The 21147-nt window shown below is 44.5% G+C and overlaps 2 protein-coding genes across 2 annotated transcripts in view; both read right to left on the bottom strand.

Annotated features, from left to right (window-relative positions):
• Positions 1–11073: 11073 nt before the first annotated feature.
• Positions 11074–15796, bottom strand: LOC132869111 (GTPase IMAP family member 4-like). The gene is made up of 4 exons (XM_060902459.1): positions 15596–15796; positions 13553–13583; positions 11320–12299; positions 11074–11232 (listed from the first exon to the last, which is right to left on the bottom strand). The coding sequence occupies exons 1-4, from the start codon at positions 15794–15796 to the stop codon at positions 11074–11076; spliced, it is 1371 nt and encodes a 456-aa protein (XP_060758442.1).
• Positions 15797–17106: 1310 nt separating this feature from the next.
• Positions 17107–21147, bottom strand: part of prl (prolactin) — a 5562-nt gene continuing 1521 nt past the window's right edge. The window contains exon 5 of the mRNA XM_060902706.1: positions 17107–17295. Coding sequence (XP_060758689.1) covers positions 17107–17295 — 189 coding nt within the window. The remainder of the gene's footprint in view (positions 17296–21147) is intronic.

The following is a 21147-nucleotide window of genomic DNA, read 5'->3' on the forward strand; positions in this document are numbered from 1 at the left end:
GTGTGTACACACAGCCACTTTAGGTTATTAATTCAGTGGAGCTGAAGGCTCTATAGCATCTTAACTCTTTTAAGGCCTCTTAACTTTTAGTTATGAGTGACTCCAGCTGAAATCTTTTCTGTTCACAGTATAGAGTCTGACACTAATTGGATTGACTGACATACAGTACAGTGGGCGAAGTCCAATGAGCTCAGGGCAGAGCTGAGAAAGATCATAGAGTTGCACTCAGGAACGTCTCTTAGAGCGGTTTCTAAACAACTGAGGATTCCAGCATCAGTTCAAACAGTTGTGTGTAGAGTATTTACAAGGGATCCAAACTGTCCCCTTCAGCGGAGAGGCAATTGATTTAGATGGTCAGGAACCACCCAGGCACAGACCTGCCATGAACTGGAAGCTTCTGGAACACTGACCTACAGTCAGGTGAGTTTTACATCACCGTAGACTGAGAGGCTCCTGCTCCAAAATCCACACCTTCAAGCTTGAATAAAGTTTGATGGTCTGATGAGACAAAGAACGAGTTGTTTGGTCACAATGACTAATAGAACCCAGTACTAACTGTTCAACGTGTTTGGGGCAGCATCATGTTGTAGTGCTGTTTTGATGCAAGTGGAACTGGTGCACTGCACAACATGGATCGAATAGTATGTGTTTAAAAGAATAAACTATAGTGTGTGTAAATATCAGGAAGAAGTAGTTTTTCAAGTCAGTTTTTTGTTCCTTACTGGAGGAGAACTCACCTGACACATACTCAACAGTCTCAAGTTTGTTGGCTGACCTGAATGGTCATTTTTATTCGTGATTTGATGTCGGTTGTTCTTTCCATTGTCTTTAAAAGTTTGGTGGGTGGGGGCTTTATTTATTGCTTTTTTTTTTGTCTGCTTTAGAAGTCATGTCTATGCAGGAGTATGGTATAAATACAACTGCGATTCCCAACAAATTGGGACGCTGTGTAAACTGTGAATAAAAACAATGACGATTTACGAACCATGGAAACCCTATATTTCATTGAAAATAGTACAAAGGTAGCATATCAAATGTTGATACTGAGAAATTTTGTTTTTTGAAAAATATATGCTCATTTTGAATTTGATCTACAACATGTTTCAGAAAAGTTGGGATGGGGCAACAAAAGACTGGAAAAGTTGTGTAATGCTTAAAAAAAATTAAATAAAAACCCTAATTAGGTTAATTGCCAACAAGTCAGTAAGATGATTGGGTATAAAAAAAGGGCATCCCAGAGAGGCAGAGTCTCTCAGAAGTAAAGAGGGGGCGGGGTTCACTGCTCTAAAGGACTGCATGGGCAAACAGTGCAACAATTTAAGAATAACATTCTTCAATGTAAAACTGCAAAGAATTAGTGGATCACATCATCTGTGGTCCATAATATCATTTAAAAGATTCAGAAAATCTGGAGAAATCTCTGTCTGCGAGAGACAAAGCTGAAAGCTGACATTGGATGCCTGTGACCTTCAGGAGACACTGCATTAAAAGCAGATACGTGTCTGTAGTGGAAATCACTGTATGGGCTCAGGAACACTTCAGAAAACCATCGTCTGTGAAAACACTTCATTACTGCATCCACAAACGCAAGTTAAACCCAGATATACACAATATCCAGAAACCCTGCCCCCTTCTCTGGCCCCGAGCTCTTTTACGATGGACTGAAGCTAAGTGAAAATCTGTCCTGAGGTCTGACGAATCAAAAGTAGAAATTCTTTTTCAAACTCATGGACCCCACATCCTCCAGGTTAAAGAGGAGAGGGACCATCCGGCTTGTTATCAGTGCACAGCCCAAAAGCATTCAGCATCTGTGATGTTATGAGGGGGCATTAGTGCACATGACATGGGTAGCTTGTACATCTGGGAAGGCATCATTAAACATGTTTCAGATCAACATGCTGCCATCCAGACAAAATATCTTTCAGGGAAGGCCTTCCTTCTTTCAGCAAGACGACGCCAAACAGCTTTCTGCACATGTTAAAACTGCATGGGTCCATAGTAAGAGTCCAGGTGCTAAACTGGCCTGCTGCAGTTCAGGCCTGTCTCCCGTTTAAAACATTTGGCCCATTATGAATTGCAAAATATGACAAAGGAGACCATGAACTGTTGAGCGACTGAAATTATCAGGCAAGAATGGGACAGCATTTCTCTTTCGGAACTACAGCAGTTGGTCTCCTCAGTTCCCAAATGTTTACAGTGTTGTTAAAAGTAGAGGTGATGCAGCACAGTGGTAACCACGCTCCTGTCCCAACTTTTCTGAAATGTGTTGCTGACATCAAATTCAAAATAAGCTGTTTTTTTTTTTAATTCTTAGTTTGAACATTTGATACTGAAATTTGTAGCGGAGCTCCGAGCGGAGCACCATACCTAAGAAAATGGTAAACCCATCGAGTTGATTTTTTTTTTTTGTGGTTTGTGTACATGTACCAGCAGTCATACACACCGCCTAGTGGCCAGTGTTAGTAATTACCAGTCATACAGACCGCCGAGTGGCCAGTTAGTAATTACCAGTCATACACACCGCCTAGTGGCCAGTGTTAGTAATTACCAGTCATACACACCGCCTAGTGGTCAGTGTTAGTAATTACCAGTCACACACCGCCTAGTGGCCAGTGTTAATTACCAGTCATACACACCGCCTAGAGGTCAGTGTTAGTAATTACCAGTCATACACACCGCCTAAGTGGTTAGCGCTGTCGCCTCACAGCAAGAAGGTCCTGGGTTCGAGCCCCGGGGCCGGCGAGGGCCTTTCTGTGTGGAGTTTGCATGTTCTCCCCGTGTCCGCGTGGGTTTCCTCCGGGTGCTCCGGTTTCCCCCACAGTCCAAAGACATGCAGGTTAGGTTAACTGGTGACTCTAAATTGAGCGTAGGTGTGAATGTGAGTGTGAATGGTTGTCTGTGTCTATGTGTCAGCCCTGTGATGACCTGGCGACTTGTCCAGGGTGTACCCTGCCTTTCGCCCGTAGTCAGCTGGGATAGGCTCCAGCTTGCCTGCGACCCTGTAGAAGGATAAAGCGGCTAGAGATAATGAGATGAGATGAGACACACCGCCTAGTGGCCAGTGTTAGTAATTATTAGTCATACACACCGCCTAGTGGCCAGTGTTAGTAATTACCAGTCATACACACCGCCTAGGGGCCAGTGTTGGTAATTACCAGTCACACACACCGCCTAGTGGCCAGTGTTAGTAATTACCAGTCACGCACCGCCTAGGGGCCAGTTAGTAATTACCAGTCACACACCGCCTAGTGGCCAGTGTTGGTAATTACCAGTCATACACACTGCCTAGTGGCCAGTGTTAGTAATTACCAGTCACACACTATAGAACAATTGACCTCCTTTATGTAAACGTGAGGGAAGCATACAGTGCAACTCCCCTTCCCCCACTGGGTTTATCCGACCACAATCTGATCCACCTTCGGCCAGTGTATGTTCCAAAAGTACAAAGGCTACCAGCTACCACACGCACCTTCAGGGTATGGACACCAGAAGCAGAGGAGGCGCTGAGAGACTGCTTCGACACCACTGACTGGAGTTTACTACAGGGCAGTGATGACCTGGAGGAGGCCACAGCATGTACAACGGATTACATAAACTTCTGCATGGACATTGTTGCACCAACTAAGACTGTGCGCTGCTACCCCAATAATAAACCCTGGATAACCAGGGATGTCAAACAACTCCTCAACAAGAAAAAGAAGTTCTTCAAGGAGGGCAACCTGACGGAGCTGAGGGTTGTACAGCGGGATCTCAAAAGCAGCCTGAGGGAGGCCAGGGTGGCATATGGGAGGAAGGTGGAATTGAAAATGAAAAACAGCACTAAAGAGACATGGCAGGGGATCAAAAACATCACTGGTTGTGGGAAGAAGAGAGGCATGGCTGATGGCGACCTGTCTATGGCCAACGACCTAAACCACTTCTACAACCGGTTTGGCAACTCTGTGATGGGGGCAGCCAATTCTATTGTCACCCCTATAGCCCCCCCACCCCCGCTACCCCCATGTGATAACGACTCAGACAATGACCCGGACATCGGCTGCTCAGCCAGCTCCCAGCCCCCTCACTCACTACCCCCCACCCCCAGTGTGGACATGGATATTACATCCCCCCGTCCCCAAGCTCACACAACTGGCTCACCAACTCCCACTGCCTCCATTTTCCACCCTGCCCTCTCATCTCTGCTATCAGAAACAACCTACCCACCACCCACCTCCCCACACCCAAACCCAGCACACCCACCACCTACAGTCACCAGAGGCCAAGTGAGGGGGGCATTGAAAGGACTGAAGTCCAAGGTGGCTGGGCCTGATGGCATCTGTGCAAGACTGCTAAAGTCATGTGCAGAGTCACTAGCCGAACCACTCCATCACCTGTTCAATAGGAGTCTGCAGGAAGGCAAGGTACCTACATTGTGGAAAACTTCGTGTCTTATACCGATCCCAAAGAAAGCACATCCCAAAGAACTCAATGATTACAGACTGGTTGCCCTCACCTCTCACCTAATGAAAACATTAGAACGTGTGCTGCTGCGCAACCATCTCAAACCCCAGGTACAACATGCACTGGATCCTCTGCAGTTTGCCTACCAAGAGAACGTAGGAGTGGAGGATGCTATTCTGTATCTTCTTCACAGGGTGCACTCTCACTTGGACAAGGGTGGATGTGCTGTGAGAATCATGTTTTTTGACTTCTCCAGTGCTTTCAACACCATCCAACCACTGCTGCTGAGAGGTAAACTGGTGCAGATGGGAGTGGAGCCTGGCCTGGTAACCTGGATCACAGACTACCTCACCGAGCGGCCCCAGTTTGTTAGACTGGGAGGCATTACATCTGAGACGGTGGTCAGCAGCATAGGAGCGCCACAAGGAACGGTGCTCTCCCCGGTGCTCTTCACTCTGTACACAACTGATTTCAGCTACAACTCTGCGATATGCCACATGCATAAGTTTTCAGATGACACTGCAATTGTTGGTTGTATCAAGGAGGGTCAGGAAGAGGAGTACAGGGGTCTGGTGGAGGACTTTGTGGGATGGTGCCGGACCAATCAGCTGCACCTGAACACCACCAAAACCAAGGAAATGGTGGTGGATTTCAGGAGATCCACCCCGCCTGTGGTGCCAGTCTCTATTGAGGGAGAGAATGTGGAGATTGTCTCCACTTACAAGTACTTGGGGGTGCACCTAGACAATAAGCTGGATTGGTCTACAAACTCCGAGGCACTCTACAAGAAGGGCCAAAGCAGACTCTACTTCCTCAGGAGGCTGAGGTCCTTCAATGTCTGCAACCGACTTCTGCTAATGTTTTACCAGTCTGTCATGGCCAGCGTGCTCTTCTACGCTGTGGCATGCTGGGGTGGTAGCATTAGGAGGAGGGACGCTGGACGCCTGGACAGATTGGTGAGGAAGGCAGGTTCGGTGGTGGGCATGGAGCTAGAGACCCTCACCTCAACAGCAGAGAACAGAACTCTGAACAGACTGGATTCTGTAATGGACAATCCAAACCACCCCCTTCACACCATTTTCACCAACCAAATGAGTCTTTTTAGCCACAGATTTCGTGCCCCCTCATGCAGGACAGACAGGCTACGGAGGTCCTTTGTCCCACGGGCCATTCAACTGTTCAATAGCACACAGAAGGATAACAAGGACATCATCATTGGGGACTTGACTGCCTAACACCCATGTTCTCCATTTATTCCAGGCTTCTATGCTTGTGTGTGTGTGTGTGTGTGTGTGTGTGTGTGTGTGTGTGTGTGTGTGTGTGTGTGTGCCTAAGCTGGCGTGTGTGTGTGTGTGTGTGTGTGTGTGTGTGTGTACTGTGCAATACACTTTTCACTGGATTTCTCACTGTGAAAATTGATAAGTCTGTTCTTGTTCACTGTAATCCCTGTGTGTGTGTGTGTGTGTGTGTGCATGTGTGTGCGTGCGTGTGTGTGTGTGCGTGCATGTGTGTGTGTGTGCGTGTGTGGTGTGTGCGTGTGTGTGTGTGCGGGTTTTTTTTTTTTGACTGTGCAATACTTTCTTCACTGGACTTTTTATTGTGACAGTTAAGAAGCATCCCCCCTATCATGGCTGACACTTGCTATTTGTTCACTTATTTGTTCACTTAATGTTTCCCTTTAATAACTTTCTTTGCACCATACCAGAAGTTTTTGCTCTTTGTTGAATTAGTGTAATTTAGTGTTGATTTAGTGTAATTTAGTGTAATGTTGATCTAGTGTAATTTCTTCCCTCTCTGTATCTTAATATGTGTTTTTTGTACATTTGTGTAAGCTACTTGACACTTTAATTTCCCTCTGGGGATCAATAAAGTTACTCTACTCTACTCTACTACTACACACCGCCTAGTGGCCAGTTAGTAATTACCAGTCACACACCGCCTAGTGGCCAGTGTTAGTAATTACCAGTCACACACCGCCTAGTGGCCAGTGTTAGTAATTACCAGTCACACACACCACCTATTGGCCAGTGTTAGTAATTACCAGTCATACACACCGCCTAGGGGCCAGTGTGAGTAATTACCAGTCATACACACCGCCTAGGGGCCAGTGTTAGTAATTACCAGTCATACACACCGCCTAGGGCGGCACGGTGGTGTAGTGGTTAGCGCTGTCGCCTCACAGCAAGAAGGTCCTGGGTTCGAGCCCCGTGGCCAGCGAGGGCCTTTCTGTGTGGAGTTTGCATGTTCTCCCCGTGTCCGCGTGGGTTTCCTCCGGGTGCTCCGGTTTCCCCCACAGTCCAAAGACATGCAGGTTAGGTTAACTGGTGACTCTAAATTGACCGTAGGTGTGAGTGTGAATGGTTGTCTGTGTCTGTGTGTCAGCCCTGTGATGACCTGGCAACTTGTCCAGGGTGTACCCCGCCTTTCGCCCGTAGTCAGCTGGGATAGGCTCCAGCTCGCCTGCGACCCTGTAGAAGGATAAAGCGGCTAGAGATAATGAGATGAGATAATGACACACCGCCTAGGGGCGTTAGTAATTACCAGTCACACACTGCCTAGTGGCCAGTGTTAGTAATTACCAGTCATACACACCGCCTAGTGGTCAGTGTTAGTAATTACCAGTCATACACACCGCCTAGTGGCCAGTGTTAGTAATTACCAGTCATACACACCGCCTAGTGGCCAGTGTTAGTAATTACCAATCATACACACTGCCTAGGCACGGTGGTGTAGTGGTTAGCGCTGTCGCCTCACAGCAAGAAGGTCCTGGGTTCGAGCCCCGTGGCCGGTGAGGGCCTTTCTGTGCGGAGTTTGCATGTTCTCCCCGTGTCCGCGTGGGTTTCCTCCGGGTGCTCCGGTTTCCCCCACAGTCCAAAGACATGCAGGTTAGGTTAACTGGTGACTCTAAATTGAGCGTAGGTGTGAATGTGAGTGTGAATGGTTGTCTGTGTCTGTGTCAGCCCTGTGATGACCTGGCGACTTGTCCAGGGTGTACCCCGCCTTTCACCCGTAGTCAGCTGGGATAGGCTCCAGCTTGCCTGCGACCCTGTAGAAGGATAAAGCGGCTAGAGATAATGAGATGAATGATGAATGAGACACACCGCCTAGTGGCCAGTGTTAGTAATTACCAGTCATACACACCGCCTAGTGGCCAGTGTTAGTAATTACCAGTCATACACACCGCCTAGTGGCCAGTGTTAGTAATTACCAGTCATACACACCACCTAGTGGCCAGTGTTAGTAATTACCAGTCATACACACCGCCTAGTGGCCAGTGTTAGTAATTACCAGTCATACACACCGCCTAGTGGCCAGTGTTAGTAATTACCAGTCATACACACCGCCTAGTGGCCAGTGTTAGTAATTACCAGTCATACACACCACCTAGTGGCCAGTGTTAGTAATTACCAGTCATACACACCGCCTAGTGGCCAGTGTTGGTAATTACCAGTCATACACACCGCCTAGTGGCCAGTGATAGCCAGTAAAGAAATAAAACAAAAGAGACTGGCTATGATGTAAGAAACTTCTACAACCCCAAAACAGATGGGAGCTCTGCTTTTAGGCAGTGCCTAAATCTATATATTACTATTTTCAGTTAATTATAGAAGTTCCATGATTTGCAAATAATTGCAGTCTGTTTGTATTTACGTTTTACACAGCGTCCCAACGTTTTTGGAAATGGGTTTGTATTAATGCATTCGGAGCAAAGGATATTAAACTGTACCATACTCACCAGTGTACACCTTCTGTATCTTCTGGGTACCTTTTACCCGGACAGGGACGTTTATTATATCAGTTAAAAACACGAGAGCAGTTGTTAAGGTCAAGTTTTGTTCCTTAGATGATGTGAAAGGTGGATTATTTTCACATAACCAGGTAAAAGGTGTACGCCTCAACAATGACGAGGAAGGTGCAGCTTATGGCCCTTTTCCACTACCCTTTTTCAGCTCGCTTCAGCTCACTTCAGCCCGACACGGCTCGCGTTTTGACTACCTCAAAACAGCACGACTCAGCTCGCTTCAGCCCTGCTTAGCCCCCAAAACTCGCATGGTTTTGGAGTAGGGCTGAAGCGAGCCAAACCGAGCTGAGTGAGGCTGGGGGCGTGAGCAGACACTCCCCTGTGCACTGATTGGTGAGGAGGAGTGTCCTCACATGCCCACACACGCCCCGCGAGCACGCTGGGATCTGTAAACACCGTAAACCCGGAAGAAGAAGAATTACGAGAATTTCTGAAGCCTTATGCGCCTCGCCTCATCTATACGCTCTTGCCAGTATCTGTTGGCGTTGTCGGTGACAACAAGCCACAGCACCAAGACCAGCAACACTAACGACTCCATGTCCTCCATGTTTATTGTTTACTATCCGGGTCGTGAGACTACCGCTTAAAAGCTCACTGATGTCACTGTTTGCGCCGTTTAACGACATAACGTGACGTCCACCCACTTTCGCTAACTTCACCCAATGTGTCCACCCACTTCCAGCCAGCACGGTTCAGCACGATTGTAGTCGAAATGCAACTCCAACAGCCCCGCTCAGCTCGACTCAGCACCGCACGGCTCAGCCCGACTCAGCCGCGTTTGTAGTGGAGAAGCGGCATTAGTTTACCTGAGTTTTGGGTTCCTCAACGAGTTTCTCCATTTCTATAGTGGCTCTTTGGAACTCTTCTCATGGAACCTTTTAAAGGGTTCCCTGATACCCCTTTTCCACCAGCAGGGAACAGGTTCTGTTCTGGTTTGCCACCAAGTTTTGAACTGTTCTGTGCATTTTAACCAAAAATAAATTGGTTTGAAACCAGAACAGTTGGTTCTGAGGCAGAACTAAATGATAGCTGTTTTTTCCAGTGCAAAAAAATGCGAAGTGTCATTAGTTTGGAGAGTTTCTACGTCTTCTTATCATTAGTAGTTGGTCTGTGCTTGTTTTTTGGACGAAAACAACAAATATCTGCAAAAACAGAACAAAAGCTTAATCGGTGCGCTCCGCCATCTTGATCCTACTGTTTACTTCTGTTGTGCTTTGAGCAACACCCTCTGTTCATGACATATCCTTGATTACAGTTGTTCTGCTCAAACCTGGTGGAAATGCAGTCTGGTTCAGTACCTGGCACCAATAGAACTGGTTCAGGAAACCATTCCCTGTTGGTTGAAAAGTGGTATGAGAGTGATGAACCAAAGAACTCTTTTAGAGAGCCAGACAGATTTTTTCCCCCTCCCTTTTTCTTCCCTAAAATTGACTTTCTGCTTAATGTTTGCTCTCAGTGAAGTCATGTGATCCTATAATCACATGCGGCTTCTTAAAGTACAAATAAATTTAAATTTAGAATCAAAGCTTATTTAAGAGCCATTAAAATACCAATATTAATTGTGGAACACCTTTAATTGATATAATTTGTTATAAATTTATTCATAATGTGGACTGAACACACACAAGAACAGTACAGAGATTACTGTGCAGGTTTGAAGAAGTCTATAATTTAACGTTCTCACTTCTAGATATGGAGAAGTGGAAATGAGAAATGTGCTGATGTGATGTGATTAAAGTGGGAGCTGAGGGCTGTGTGAATGAGTGTGTTTGCTATTACACGCGAGCGTGATGAAATCAGCAGAGTGAAGAAGCAGAAACCAATCAAAACTCATTCTTTCCACGGCTGAGGAGCTTTTCACAAATGTTTTCACTTCATTAAATGTTTTAGTGGAAATTTCAACCTTCACCTTGATCATCATCTCTATCTCCATGCAGCTGGCTCCTGAAACTTCTACTGAACTGTTGGCATCATTTTAGACCTGAAGCTGGAATTTGTTTTCTATCTGTGGAATTGAAACGGAGAAGATAAAGTCGAACTGGAACTGACTTTTGATCATTTTAGAAATGATGGAATGGAACAGCTCAAATAATCAGGATTATTAATTTAATGTATTAATTAAATGATTTATTACATTTATTAATTAACATAAATTATTTGATGCAAGGAGATATCAATAACATTTATTATTATTTTTATTATTATTATATAGATTTATTGTAGCTCTCCTTTCCGTCAGTGTTTTCTTCTTATTGATTTGTGAATGCAGACGTTTTGCTTGAAATGAAGTCAGGATCGTTTACTGAAACAAAGGAGCAGAAGTTTGACCTGTTTACTTTCTGCAATAGTTAATGATTTAACTGAAGTAAAAATGAGTTGAGAATAACGCTTGTGACGAACCCGAGTTGAGAATAATCCCAGGTGCCATGGAAACCTGTTTAGTTAAAGTTATTAAGACTTTAAACCGTGAAAACGATCATCACACTTTTCTTGATTTAATCCCATGATGTTATTTTCTGTAAAATAAAATACTGGATTGAGATTTATCTGGTGCCAGAAGTCGAGAGCACAGTCATTTAACCTGTGAGAAAGATCTCATCTCCTCTCACACAGATTTGTTTTACTCTCTTAATGTATTCTTTTCACACTCGCATTTTTGAGTGCAATAATGCAGCGAAATGTCCGATCAGATTACAACCATAGTGAAGTTTATTCATTATTTTGTTTAAAGGTTATTAAAGTGGATGAATTTCTCATTTTCTCAGAGAATCAGACACCAGGCCATGGTGAGGCCGTGGCTGAAGTTAACACTTGTTCATGCTCTACAGAGTTTAAGTGATGCTGCACCAGGATGTTCTCTTGATGTCCTTCCTGAGCCATTCTTCTTTCTCCTCTTTGGTCTGCTGTTCCTGCTCATGCAGCTTGTTCATTGTCTCCATGAACTCTCTCAGCGTGTCGCGTCTCTCCTGCTCCAGCTTCTCCCTCTTCTCCTCCATGTATGGTTGGTGCTGCGACTCGGTGATCTCCCACTTCGGCTCCTCTTCCTCCATCTGAACCTGATGCATCTTCCAGTCCACCTGCATCTTCTCCTGGTGCTCTGCATATTCCAACTCGTGTTTCTGCTGTTCCTCTGCTAACATTTTCACTTGGGTGCTTTCTGACATCTGCTGTGCTTCTTCTGCAGCTCTCCTCCTATTTTCTTCCTGCACCAGCTCCATTTTTAGGTTTTCCAAAGCGGTGATGAGTGCAGCCTCCTCGCGAGCCCATTTGATCTTGCTCTCCAGCAGCTGGCCCTTCAGCTCGGCCTCTCGCATCTTCTGCTGCTGTTGCTCGTGCTGCATGAGAGCCATCTTCCACTGAAACTTGGCCTCTTTCATTTGCATCTCTCTCTTCACACTCCTGATTTGCTTCTGGATCTCAGCTTCTTTTCTCTTGTACATGTCCAGCAGCTGGTATGTGGTGTTGGTGTAGCAGTTTCCGCCGTTCTCTCGTACCATGTCCTGTATCTTTGTCAGAAGCATGCGCACTTGGTTGCAGTTGTTCTGATCCCTGTTGCTGAGCACGTGGTATCTTCTCCCACACTTCTCCACCAGGTTCTTGAGCTCAGTCTTGGCATTGGCCAGGTAGTCATCAATGCTTTTGTCCTCCAGATCTTCTCCTCTCGTAAACAGGATCATCATGTATTTGGTGGCTCCTTCTCCAAACACCTCCTGAATCATTTGGACAGCTCTGGATTCCTCCTCAGTGAAGCGACCGATTGGCATCACCAGCAGGAACACATGAGGTCCAGGATAGGTCATGTTGATGCACTCGATTATTTCCTGGATGAGTTCGGCCTCTGAGAGATCTGTGTCACACCATCCTGGAGTGTCCACCACCGCCAGGTTACAGCCATGAAATGTGGTGGTGGCCATCTTGCAGGTCTTTGTCACTGACCGGGAACTGGCCTCTTTGTGGAAAACCTCTTTATTGAAGATGGTGTTTCCTGTCGCACTTTTCCCCACGCCAGTTTTCCCAACAAGGACAATCCGCAAATCTGCTCTTTGATCTTCTGAAGCTCAAGAAATAAGAAAAAGAAAAACAGAAAGAAGAAAAAAATGTGCAGCTTTACTGCAGTATAATCCCTAAATTTTGCTGTTTACATCAAATTAATGCAAAACATCAGGTGCAGTTGGTCATGTGCTGGTTATTATTCATTCAAATAACATTTAGTTTGTGTGAAATCCATAATGCACCAATTAAATGCTTCATTTTCCCATTTATTCCTCCACTAGCTCAGGGTGAAGACAGTGGAAAGTCTAATTGTATAAACTGTTATATATCTGCTGTAGGTTACTCTGGATTGATGTGGGGTTTTTTTTTCTCTTGATGTTTATAAGAAAAAAAAACGCAGCTTGGTCCATCGTGTTACTGAGAAACTGTAAAAGAGTGTAAACTCCTCTGTGCTGAAGATGTTGGAAAACTGAAGCTGCTTTTACATGGGCAGCAGGAACAAGTTGCTCCCACTTCCCTTTGTGTTTACACACTTACTATCTATCACTGGCAAACTGGGGTTTAGACAGACAAAAACAAAATCAGTGCAGTCTTTAGTCCAGTTATCACTGCATTTGGTTTGGGAATCGCTTGATTCCATCGTTTAACGGCAGAGAAGTTTGACAAGGAAAAGCACTCGAGAAGAACTGACCACTGCTACTGAACTTCCCGTGAAGCGGTCTTGTCCGGATGACAAATGACCCGGATGAATGCTATGGCGCATGTGTAAGACCTCCTACTCACCACTAATTGTGTTTAGATAGTAAATGGGAACAAGTTGCGCCCACCGGTGTCAAACTGTTCCAGAACAAATTGTGTTTAGATGGGCAGCTGCGCCGGGGTGACTTGTTCCCGTGTAAAAGCAGCTTTCGTTCCAGCTTCACCTCTGACTGTTACACAGCGCTGACACTGGGGACTCCTTCCAGAAACGTTACACACACACACACACACACACACACACACTTCTCCTCACAGGAAACTTCACCACATCAACAATTTTTAATCCATTTTGCAGCTTCATTCCTGTCAGATCTGCTGTTCTAGAAAATTCATCAGTCTAATTTAAATTAAAGGATCTTCTACTCTTTAACCTCATTATCATTATTTCTGCTTTACAGAGACACTGGAATAAAATAATCTCTAATACTGAAGAGTTTGAATAAATCAGCGGATCTTCACCTACCCTTTATCACAGCTTTCTCCATGGTGTGTGTGGTTTAAGACCTACAGTGTGTTGAGGGAGACAAAAACTTTGAGGGGAGGGAGAGACGTCTTTACCCTCCTCGTCCCCGCCCTCATCCAGGCCACACTTTAGCACATTGTACAGAGTTACACCACACACAGGATCACATTCAGCATGAAGTCTAAAATTTAATTTAAGGTCTAAGGTATTGACAATGTTGTCTAGTTTTGTTGAATCCAGTGTAAGACAAGGATAATCAGATTTACATTAATAAGAGAGGTGTTTTATTGTTGCAGTCTAAATCAGAACTCTTCTGTCTTAAAGGAAGAGCATTGATCCAATATCAGCCTCAGCACTGTGGCTGGGTTTACTTACACACACACACACACACACATACACACACACACACACACACACACACACACACATACTGGTGAGATCACATGGCTGTGCAATTATCTTCTAAACTTTGACCTTTCAGTTCGTGAAGGATGAAAGCTGGTCATGTGATGCTCATGTGATGATCAGCTTCCTCCACCTTAAAGATGTCACCATTGGACCTGCTCTGATTCCAGAACTGAACACATCAGTGAGAGAGGAAGGGGGAACTCTGAAACACAATTTATAGAACAACAGGCATTTTTAATGGCACCCATACCTGCAGATGCGTTCTCTCTCTCTCTCTCTCTCTCTCTCTCTCTCTCTCTCTCTGTGAGGGGTGATATGATTATAGGGTTAAAGTGCAGTGCGCTGCATTTTAATCACTCTAAAATGACTCAATATCCTGCTTTATAGTGAACTCTGAACTTTAAATCAACGATGGAGAAAAGAACAGGTTTCACACACACCGTGCTGCAGAGATGCCCAGATTTCCATGAAGCAGGCTCTCAGCTTAGGGAGATCTGTGTTAGGTGTGTAAATCTACCTGCTTTGGTTTTAAAATATAACTTTATGGGCATAAAGTTCCAACTGCAGGCTTTTCGACAGAGGTGTTTACCTCCTGTAGTGCTTGTGTTTACAGTACCATGGTCACATTCCACTGATAGACGAGGTAGAGGGGTGTCAATACTTATGCACAGTAACATGTAATTGTACACCTACAGACTGATCTGTGTGTAGACAGAGCTGATAAACTGGCTGAAAGTGTGCACTGTAAATCTAAAACCTTCAGGGTTCTTCAGTTGTTCCTTCGGAGAACTCTGAAAGGGTTTGGGTCGAAATCTGCAACAGTGCTTCTCCAAAAAAAAGGGGGGGAGTCCAATTGTTTGGAGGGTAAGAACCTAATTATCCACTGAATCCTTAAAGAACCCTTGAAGAACCTGGTTTCTCAGAGTGAATGTATTATTAGTGTGTGGTACAAAATTACAGCTCATTATTTTCTTCTTCAAATCTCGAACCTGTCAGGAGTTGAACATGTCACTTTTTGGGGCGGGGCTTTGTACTCTCACCCTGTGTCTGTGCTGTGAATCCTGAGGGATGAACTAAATGTTCAGGGCAGAAATGACGTCACACTGCAGTTTGAATGATGGAACATAATAATAATAATAATAATAATAATAATAATAATAATAATAATAATAATAATTTCAATTTATATAGCGCCTTTCACAAACCCAAGGATGCTTTACACAGGAGTTACCAACAAAATAATAAAAAAACAACAACTAATTTCTTCTGTGTTCACTGTGTTAATGCCCTGATGTGGTCAGTAGAGGGCGCCATTTACACCAGAATTGTGTTTCTCACTTCCTTTCTCAGACACTTTTACCTGGCTCAGGTGTGTTAATATAGTGTACAATGTATATATATAGTCTTTATAATGTGTATACTGTATATAGTGTGGTGGCTCAATGGTTAAGGCACTGGATTACTGATCTGAAGGTCTTTGATTCAAACCCCAGCACTTACAAGCTGCCACTATTGGGCTCTTGAGCAAGGCCCTTAACCCTCTCTGCTCCAGGAGCATTGGGCCATGTACCCCCTTGTTGTACATCACTCTGGATAAGAGTGTCTGCTAAATCCCTGTAATCTATGTATCATAAAATGTGCATGTAGTGTGTATAGCAGCTGATGAAACATTGTTGAATCCCATTTCCATAAAGGAGACACTCGTTGAACAGGTCACCGATTTCTTGTACCTCAGCAGCATTCTGTCTTCCAACGGCACTATAGATAAAGAAATCCAACATCGACTTCTTCAGGCACACATTGGCTATGGCAGCCTTGCGCACCAAGTATTCAGCAACCAGAATCTTCGACCATCCACCAAATTGGCTGTCTATCGAGCTGCCATTATCAGTATCCTTCTGTATGCTTGTGAGACGTGGCCAAACTACCATCACCATCTGAAAACCCTTGAACGGTTCCATCAAAGCAAGCTCTGATAGATCCTTAACATCTCATGGAAGGAAAAAAAGGATGGACATTGAAGTATTAGAAATATCATGTATGATGAGCATAGAAGTCACCATCTTTCGACACCAACTTCGATGGTCTGGCCATGTGGTCAGGATGAGTAACACGAGGCTCCTGAAACAAGTCTTCTATGGGGAGCTTCCAATTGGCTCGAGACACCATGGATGCCCGCTTAAGAGGTTCAAGGACTCTCTCAAGGCAAACCTCCTGGTGGATCAGCTGAGCCCAAAAGATCTAGAAGAACTGGCCAGCAACAGACCATGCTGGAGGGCCATTTCAAATGAAGCTTGTGAAGTCTTTGAAACAAACTTGAGGAACCACAAGAAAGAGAAAAGGAGATGCAGAAAGGAAAGACTGGCTACCGGCCATGAGAGGGAACCTACCATCCAGTACCCTCGATGCCCATTCTAGTCTTGGCCTGATCAGTCATCTGTAGGCACATGAGAAGAAGGAGAGAAGATTTTGAAGGAGACCCATCCTCATTAATGAAGGGACTAATGACAAGTGTGTATAGTCTGTACACGTGCCCCTCCTTCAGGTGGTCTTTTTCCCCTCAAGCTCCGGTCCTCTACCAGAGGCCTGGGCATTTGAGGGTCCTTGAGGGCAGTGTCTTACTTTCTGTGTGGAGTTTCATCTGAAATTTCACCCCCCCACCGGGTTGGGTTTATATCGTATTAAACCCCGAGTGCATGACCGTGTGACGTAATAACTCAGAGAAGGCTTTCAGATCTTTTTCAGGATGCATGATAACGATTTATTGACTTTTTTATATTTGGTTCATCAGTTTTGTAAAGATGAGAAAAAGGAAAACTACATTAAGATCCTACATCAGTATAAATACGTTAAAGTGCAAACGTTTACTCACAGCCCCATAACCATGTTAAAAGAGTGATCTAAAGGTCTGATTCATCTGATCAGTTATTTTATAGAGAATTAAAAACTAAAATATATTACACAAAACATGCAGATCTGTGGAGATTCATTTCTGATTTACTTTTTTCTTTGGTTAAATTCAACAGTAAAGCACAGATCTGTCCTGCTCTCAAATTTATTTATTCAAGTATGAAGGATGAAGTAGTGTGACACTGACACGCAAGAATGTTAGCAATGAGAGGTGTGAGCTTCTTCAAAAACATTCAGCATCACTCCTTTAAATCATATGAGAATAAAACAATTCTTCACTTCTGACTGATGAATTCAGGGACATTCAGGAGAGAAACCTCAGAAGGTGTCTTCAGCACATCTCGGGCAGCATCTTCGCAGCTCTGCATCGCAGCACTTTGAGGAAACTGTCAATCTTGTGTGAGTCCCTGCGGAAGCATGACAGCAGGAACTGGAAGTTGACCAGGCGAGAGATGTCATCCTGTCCCAGGTCATTACTGTTGAATGGGAGAGAGGACAGAGACCCGGAGGACGAGCCCATCTACAAAATAAAAGAGGACTGAAATGAGAGGGTATTATTTCATAGAAAAGATTTATCAGGAAATAATGTGAAGGCTATTAATCATACCGGTATGTAAAATTAAATCTGTACAGCAGGAGCTTCATGAAGGAGTGTTACAACATGCAAAGTTCTTTGGATGAATTAAACTCTTTAACATTACACTAAAGTCACCTTAACTCTCGATTTTGAACACTGAGTGACTAAAATCCAAAATATTTTCATGGAATATTTTGGGTTTAAACAACAGGAAAACCAGTTCCAGCACTTTTCTCCCAGACGGGGCGAAGTCATGATCTGCTGAACTTTCTCTCTCTTCTGTAATCTCATTTTTCTGTAGGATTCAGGAGGACATGTTTCAGAGTCTTTTAAATTATTTAAAAAATACATTAAAAATTAAATTTAGTTTGCAAATTATTTACAAATAAAAACAAACACACTTCATCACCCTGAGACCTCCACATGCACTGTGAAGCATGGTGTTGGTAGCATCATGCTCAGCGTTACCCTTGGCCTCGTGGATGTGTCCCTGACTGACCCCCTCCACCCTCCCACTGACTTTAAGTGGACATCTTCTGTCGGCAGAGTTGCAGTTCTGTCGCATCTTTACATTTTTTAATGTCATTATTTGCTGTTAAAAATGGAAAGATAATAAAATTATTCATAAATAATTTTGCAGACTGTACAGATTTCCCTCCATGTTAATATTATGGATTATTTTATGTAGATTCATGACATAAAATCCCAATAAAGTACAATATGTGGAGAAGTTTGGGGTAATCCAGCCACTGGGGGTGCATAAGTGTACTCTTGGTGCCAGTCTCAAGCCTGGATAAATAGGAGAGGGTTGCGTCAGGAAGGGCATCCGGCGTAAAACTGTGCCAAATCTAACATGTGGAATGAAAAGAGTAATACCATACCGGATCGGTCGGGGCCCGGGTTAACAACGACCCCCTCTGGTACTGTTGGTCAACAGGGTGTCAGTGGAAAGTGTGCTACTGTTGCGCCAAAATGGCAAAGGAGAAAGAGAAGGGGGAGGCGTGTTAGGAGACAGCGTGAAAGATGGAAGGGAAGGAGCTTAGAATTGAGGGTAGGAACACTGACTGTGGGAACAATGACTGGTAGAGTGAGAGAGTTAGCAGGTATGATGGAAAGGAGGAAGTTGGACATTTTGTGTGTGCAGGAGACAAGGTGGAAGGGAAGCAAGGCCAAGAACATTGGAGATGGATGCAAGTTGTTTTATTATGGAGTGGATGGAAAGAGAAATGGTGTTGGTATTGTTTTGAGGGGAGAGTTGGTCAACAGTGTGATTGATGTGAAGAGGGTGTCAGAGTGATAGGCATGAAGTTGGAGATTCAAGGAGTGGGAATCAATGTTGTGTACATACGCCCCACAGGTTGGATGTGAGAATGAAGAGAAAGAGTCTTTCTGGGAAAAGATGGATGAAGTGGTAGAAAGTATACCGAGGGAGGAGCGCGTGCTGATAGGAGCAGATTTCAACAGACATATTGGTGAGGGAAACAGAGGAGATGAGGACATGATGGGCAGATATGGTGTAAGAGAGAGAAATGTGGAAGGGCAAATGGTGGTTGATTTTTCAAAGAGGATGAATTTGGCAATAGTCGATACATACTTCGAGAAGAAAGAGCAGCACAGGGTGACGTTTAAGAGTGGAGGAAGATCTACACAGGTGGACTACATACTCTGCAGAAGGAGTAACCTGAAGGAGATTGGAGACTGTAAAGTGATGGCAGGGGAGAGTGTAGCTAGACAACATCAAGTGGTTGTGTGCAGGATGAGCTTGAAAGTGAAAAAGAGGAAGTGTGAAATAGTGGAGCCAATGATTAAGTGGTGGAAACTAAAAGAGGTTGAACATCAGAAGGAGTTTAGGGAAGAAATGAGACGAGCATTGAGTGGTCATGGAAGTCTGCCAGAAGATTGGAATACTACTGCTGTACTAGTAAGAGAGACAGCAAGGAAGGTGCTAGGGTGGTCATCGGGAAGGAGGAAGGAAGACAAGGAGACATGGTGGTGGAACAAAGAAGTGCAGGAAATTATAAAAGAGAAGAGGCTAGCAAAGAAGAATTGGGACGATCAGAGCGATGAGGAAAGCAGGCGGTTATACAGAGAGACGAGACAGAAGGCAAAAAGAGCGGTAGCGAAGGCAAAAGCAGATGCATACCAGGTGTTGTATGAAAGACTGGAGACCAAAGAAGGAGAGAAAGACCTGTACAGACTAGCTAGGCAGAGAAACAGGGAAGCGAGGGATGTACAGCAGGTAAGAGTGATGAAAGATGGAAATAGAAATGTGCTGACAAACAAAGAGAGTGTATTAAGAAGGTGGAAAGAGTACTTTGAGGATTTATTAAATGAGGAGAATCCAAGAGAGAAAAGGTCAGATTCATTGGCGACAGCAAATCAGGAAGCAGAGTTGGTTAGTAAGGATGAGGTGAGGGCAGCCATGAAAAGAATGAAGACTGGGAAAGCAGTTGGACCAGATGGTATCCCGATTGAGGCTTGGAGATGTTTGGGTGAGACAGCTGTGGAGTTCCTAACGAGATTGTTTAATAAGATCCTAGACAATGAGAAAATGCCAAATGAATGGAGAATGAGTGTGGTAGTCCCAATATACAAGAATAAGGGAGATGTACAGAGCTGCAGTAATTACAGAGGAATAAAATTGATGAACCACACCATGAAGCTATGGGAAAGGGTATTGGAGGCGAGATTGAGAAGAGAGGTAGCAATCTGTGAACAGCAGTACGGGTTTATGCCAAGGAAGAGCACGTTGGATGCAATTTTTGCTTTAAGAATGTTAATGGAGAAGTACAGAGAAGGCCAGAGAAAGCTACATTGTGTGTTTGTAGACCTGGAGAAGGCATACGATAGAGTGCCGAGAGATGAGTTATGGTATTGTATGAGAAAGAGTGGAGTGAATGAGAAGTATATTAGAGCGGTGCAAGACATGTCTGAGAACAGTGAAACAGCAGTGAGGTGTGCAGTTGGAACGACTGAATGGTTCAAGGTGAAGGTGGGACTCCATCAAGGATCTGCTTTGAGTCCTTTCTTGTTTGCCATAGTGATGGATAGCTTGACGGACGAAGTGAGGCAAGAGTCACCATGGAACATGATGTTTGCGGATGATATTGTGATATGTGGTGAAAGTAGAAAGGAGGTTGAGTTGGGTTTGGAGAGATGGAGGTATGCATTGGAACGAAGAGGAATGAAGGTGAGCAGGAGCAAAACAGAATACATGTGCATCAGTGAGAATGGGGATGAGAGTGTAGTGAAGATGCAAGGAGTAGACATAAAGAAAGTTGGTGAATTCAAGTACCTGGGGTCAACTGTGCAGGAAAATGGAGGCTGTGATAGTGAGGTGAGAAAGAGAGTGCAGGTAGGGTGGAGCAGTTGGAGAAGGATTTCGGGAGTCATTTGTGATCGGAAAGTCCCAGCAAAAGTGAAAGGTAAGATGTATAAGACAGTAGTGAGACCAGCTGTGATGTATGGATTGGAGACCGTACCCTTAACGAAGAGACAGGAGGCAAAGTTGGAGGTGGTGGACTTGAGGATGTTAAGGTTTGCAATGGGAGTGACGAGGTTGGACAGGATAAGGAACGAGCACATCAGAGGGACAGCACATGTGGAGAGCTTGGGAATGAAGCTCAGAGAGATGAGACAGAGATGGTATGGGCACATCCTGAGAAGAGATGCAGAGCATGTGGGAAGGAGAATCTTGAGGATGGAGCTGCCAGGCAAATGAAAATGAGGAAGGCCAAAGAGGAGATACATGGATGTGGTGAGAGAGGACATGAAAGTGGCAGGTGTGGTAGAGAA

Source organism: Neoarius graeffei, chromosome 20 (assembly GCF_027579695.1).
Source record: "Neoarius graeffei isolate fNeoGra1 chromosome 20, fNeoGra1.pri, whole genome shotgun sequence".
NCBI lineage: Eukaryota > Metazoa > Chordata > Actinopteri > Siluriformes > Ariidae > Neoarius > Neoarius graeffei.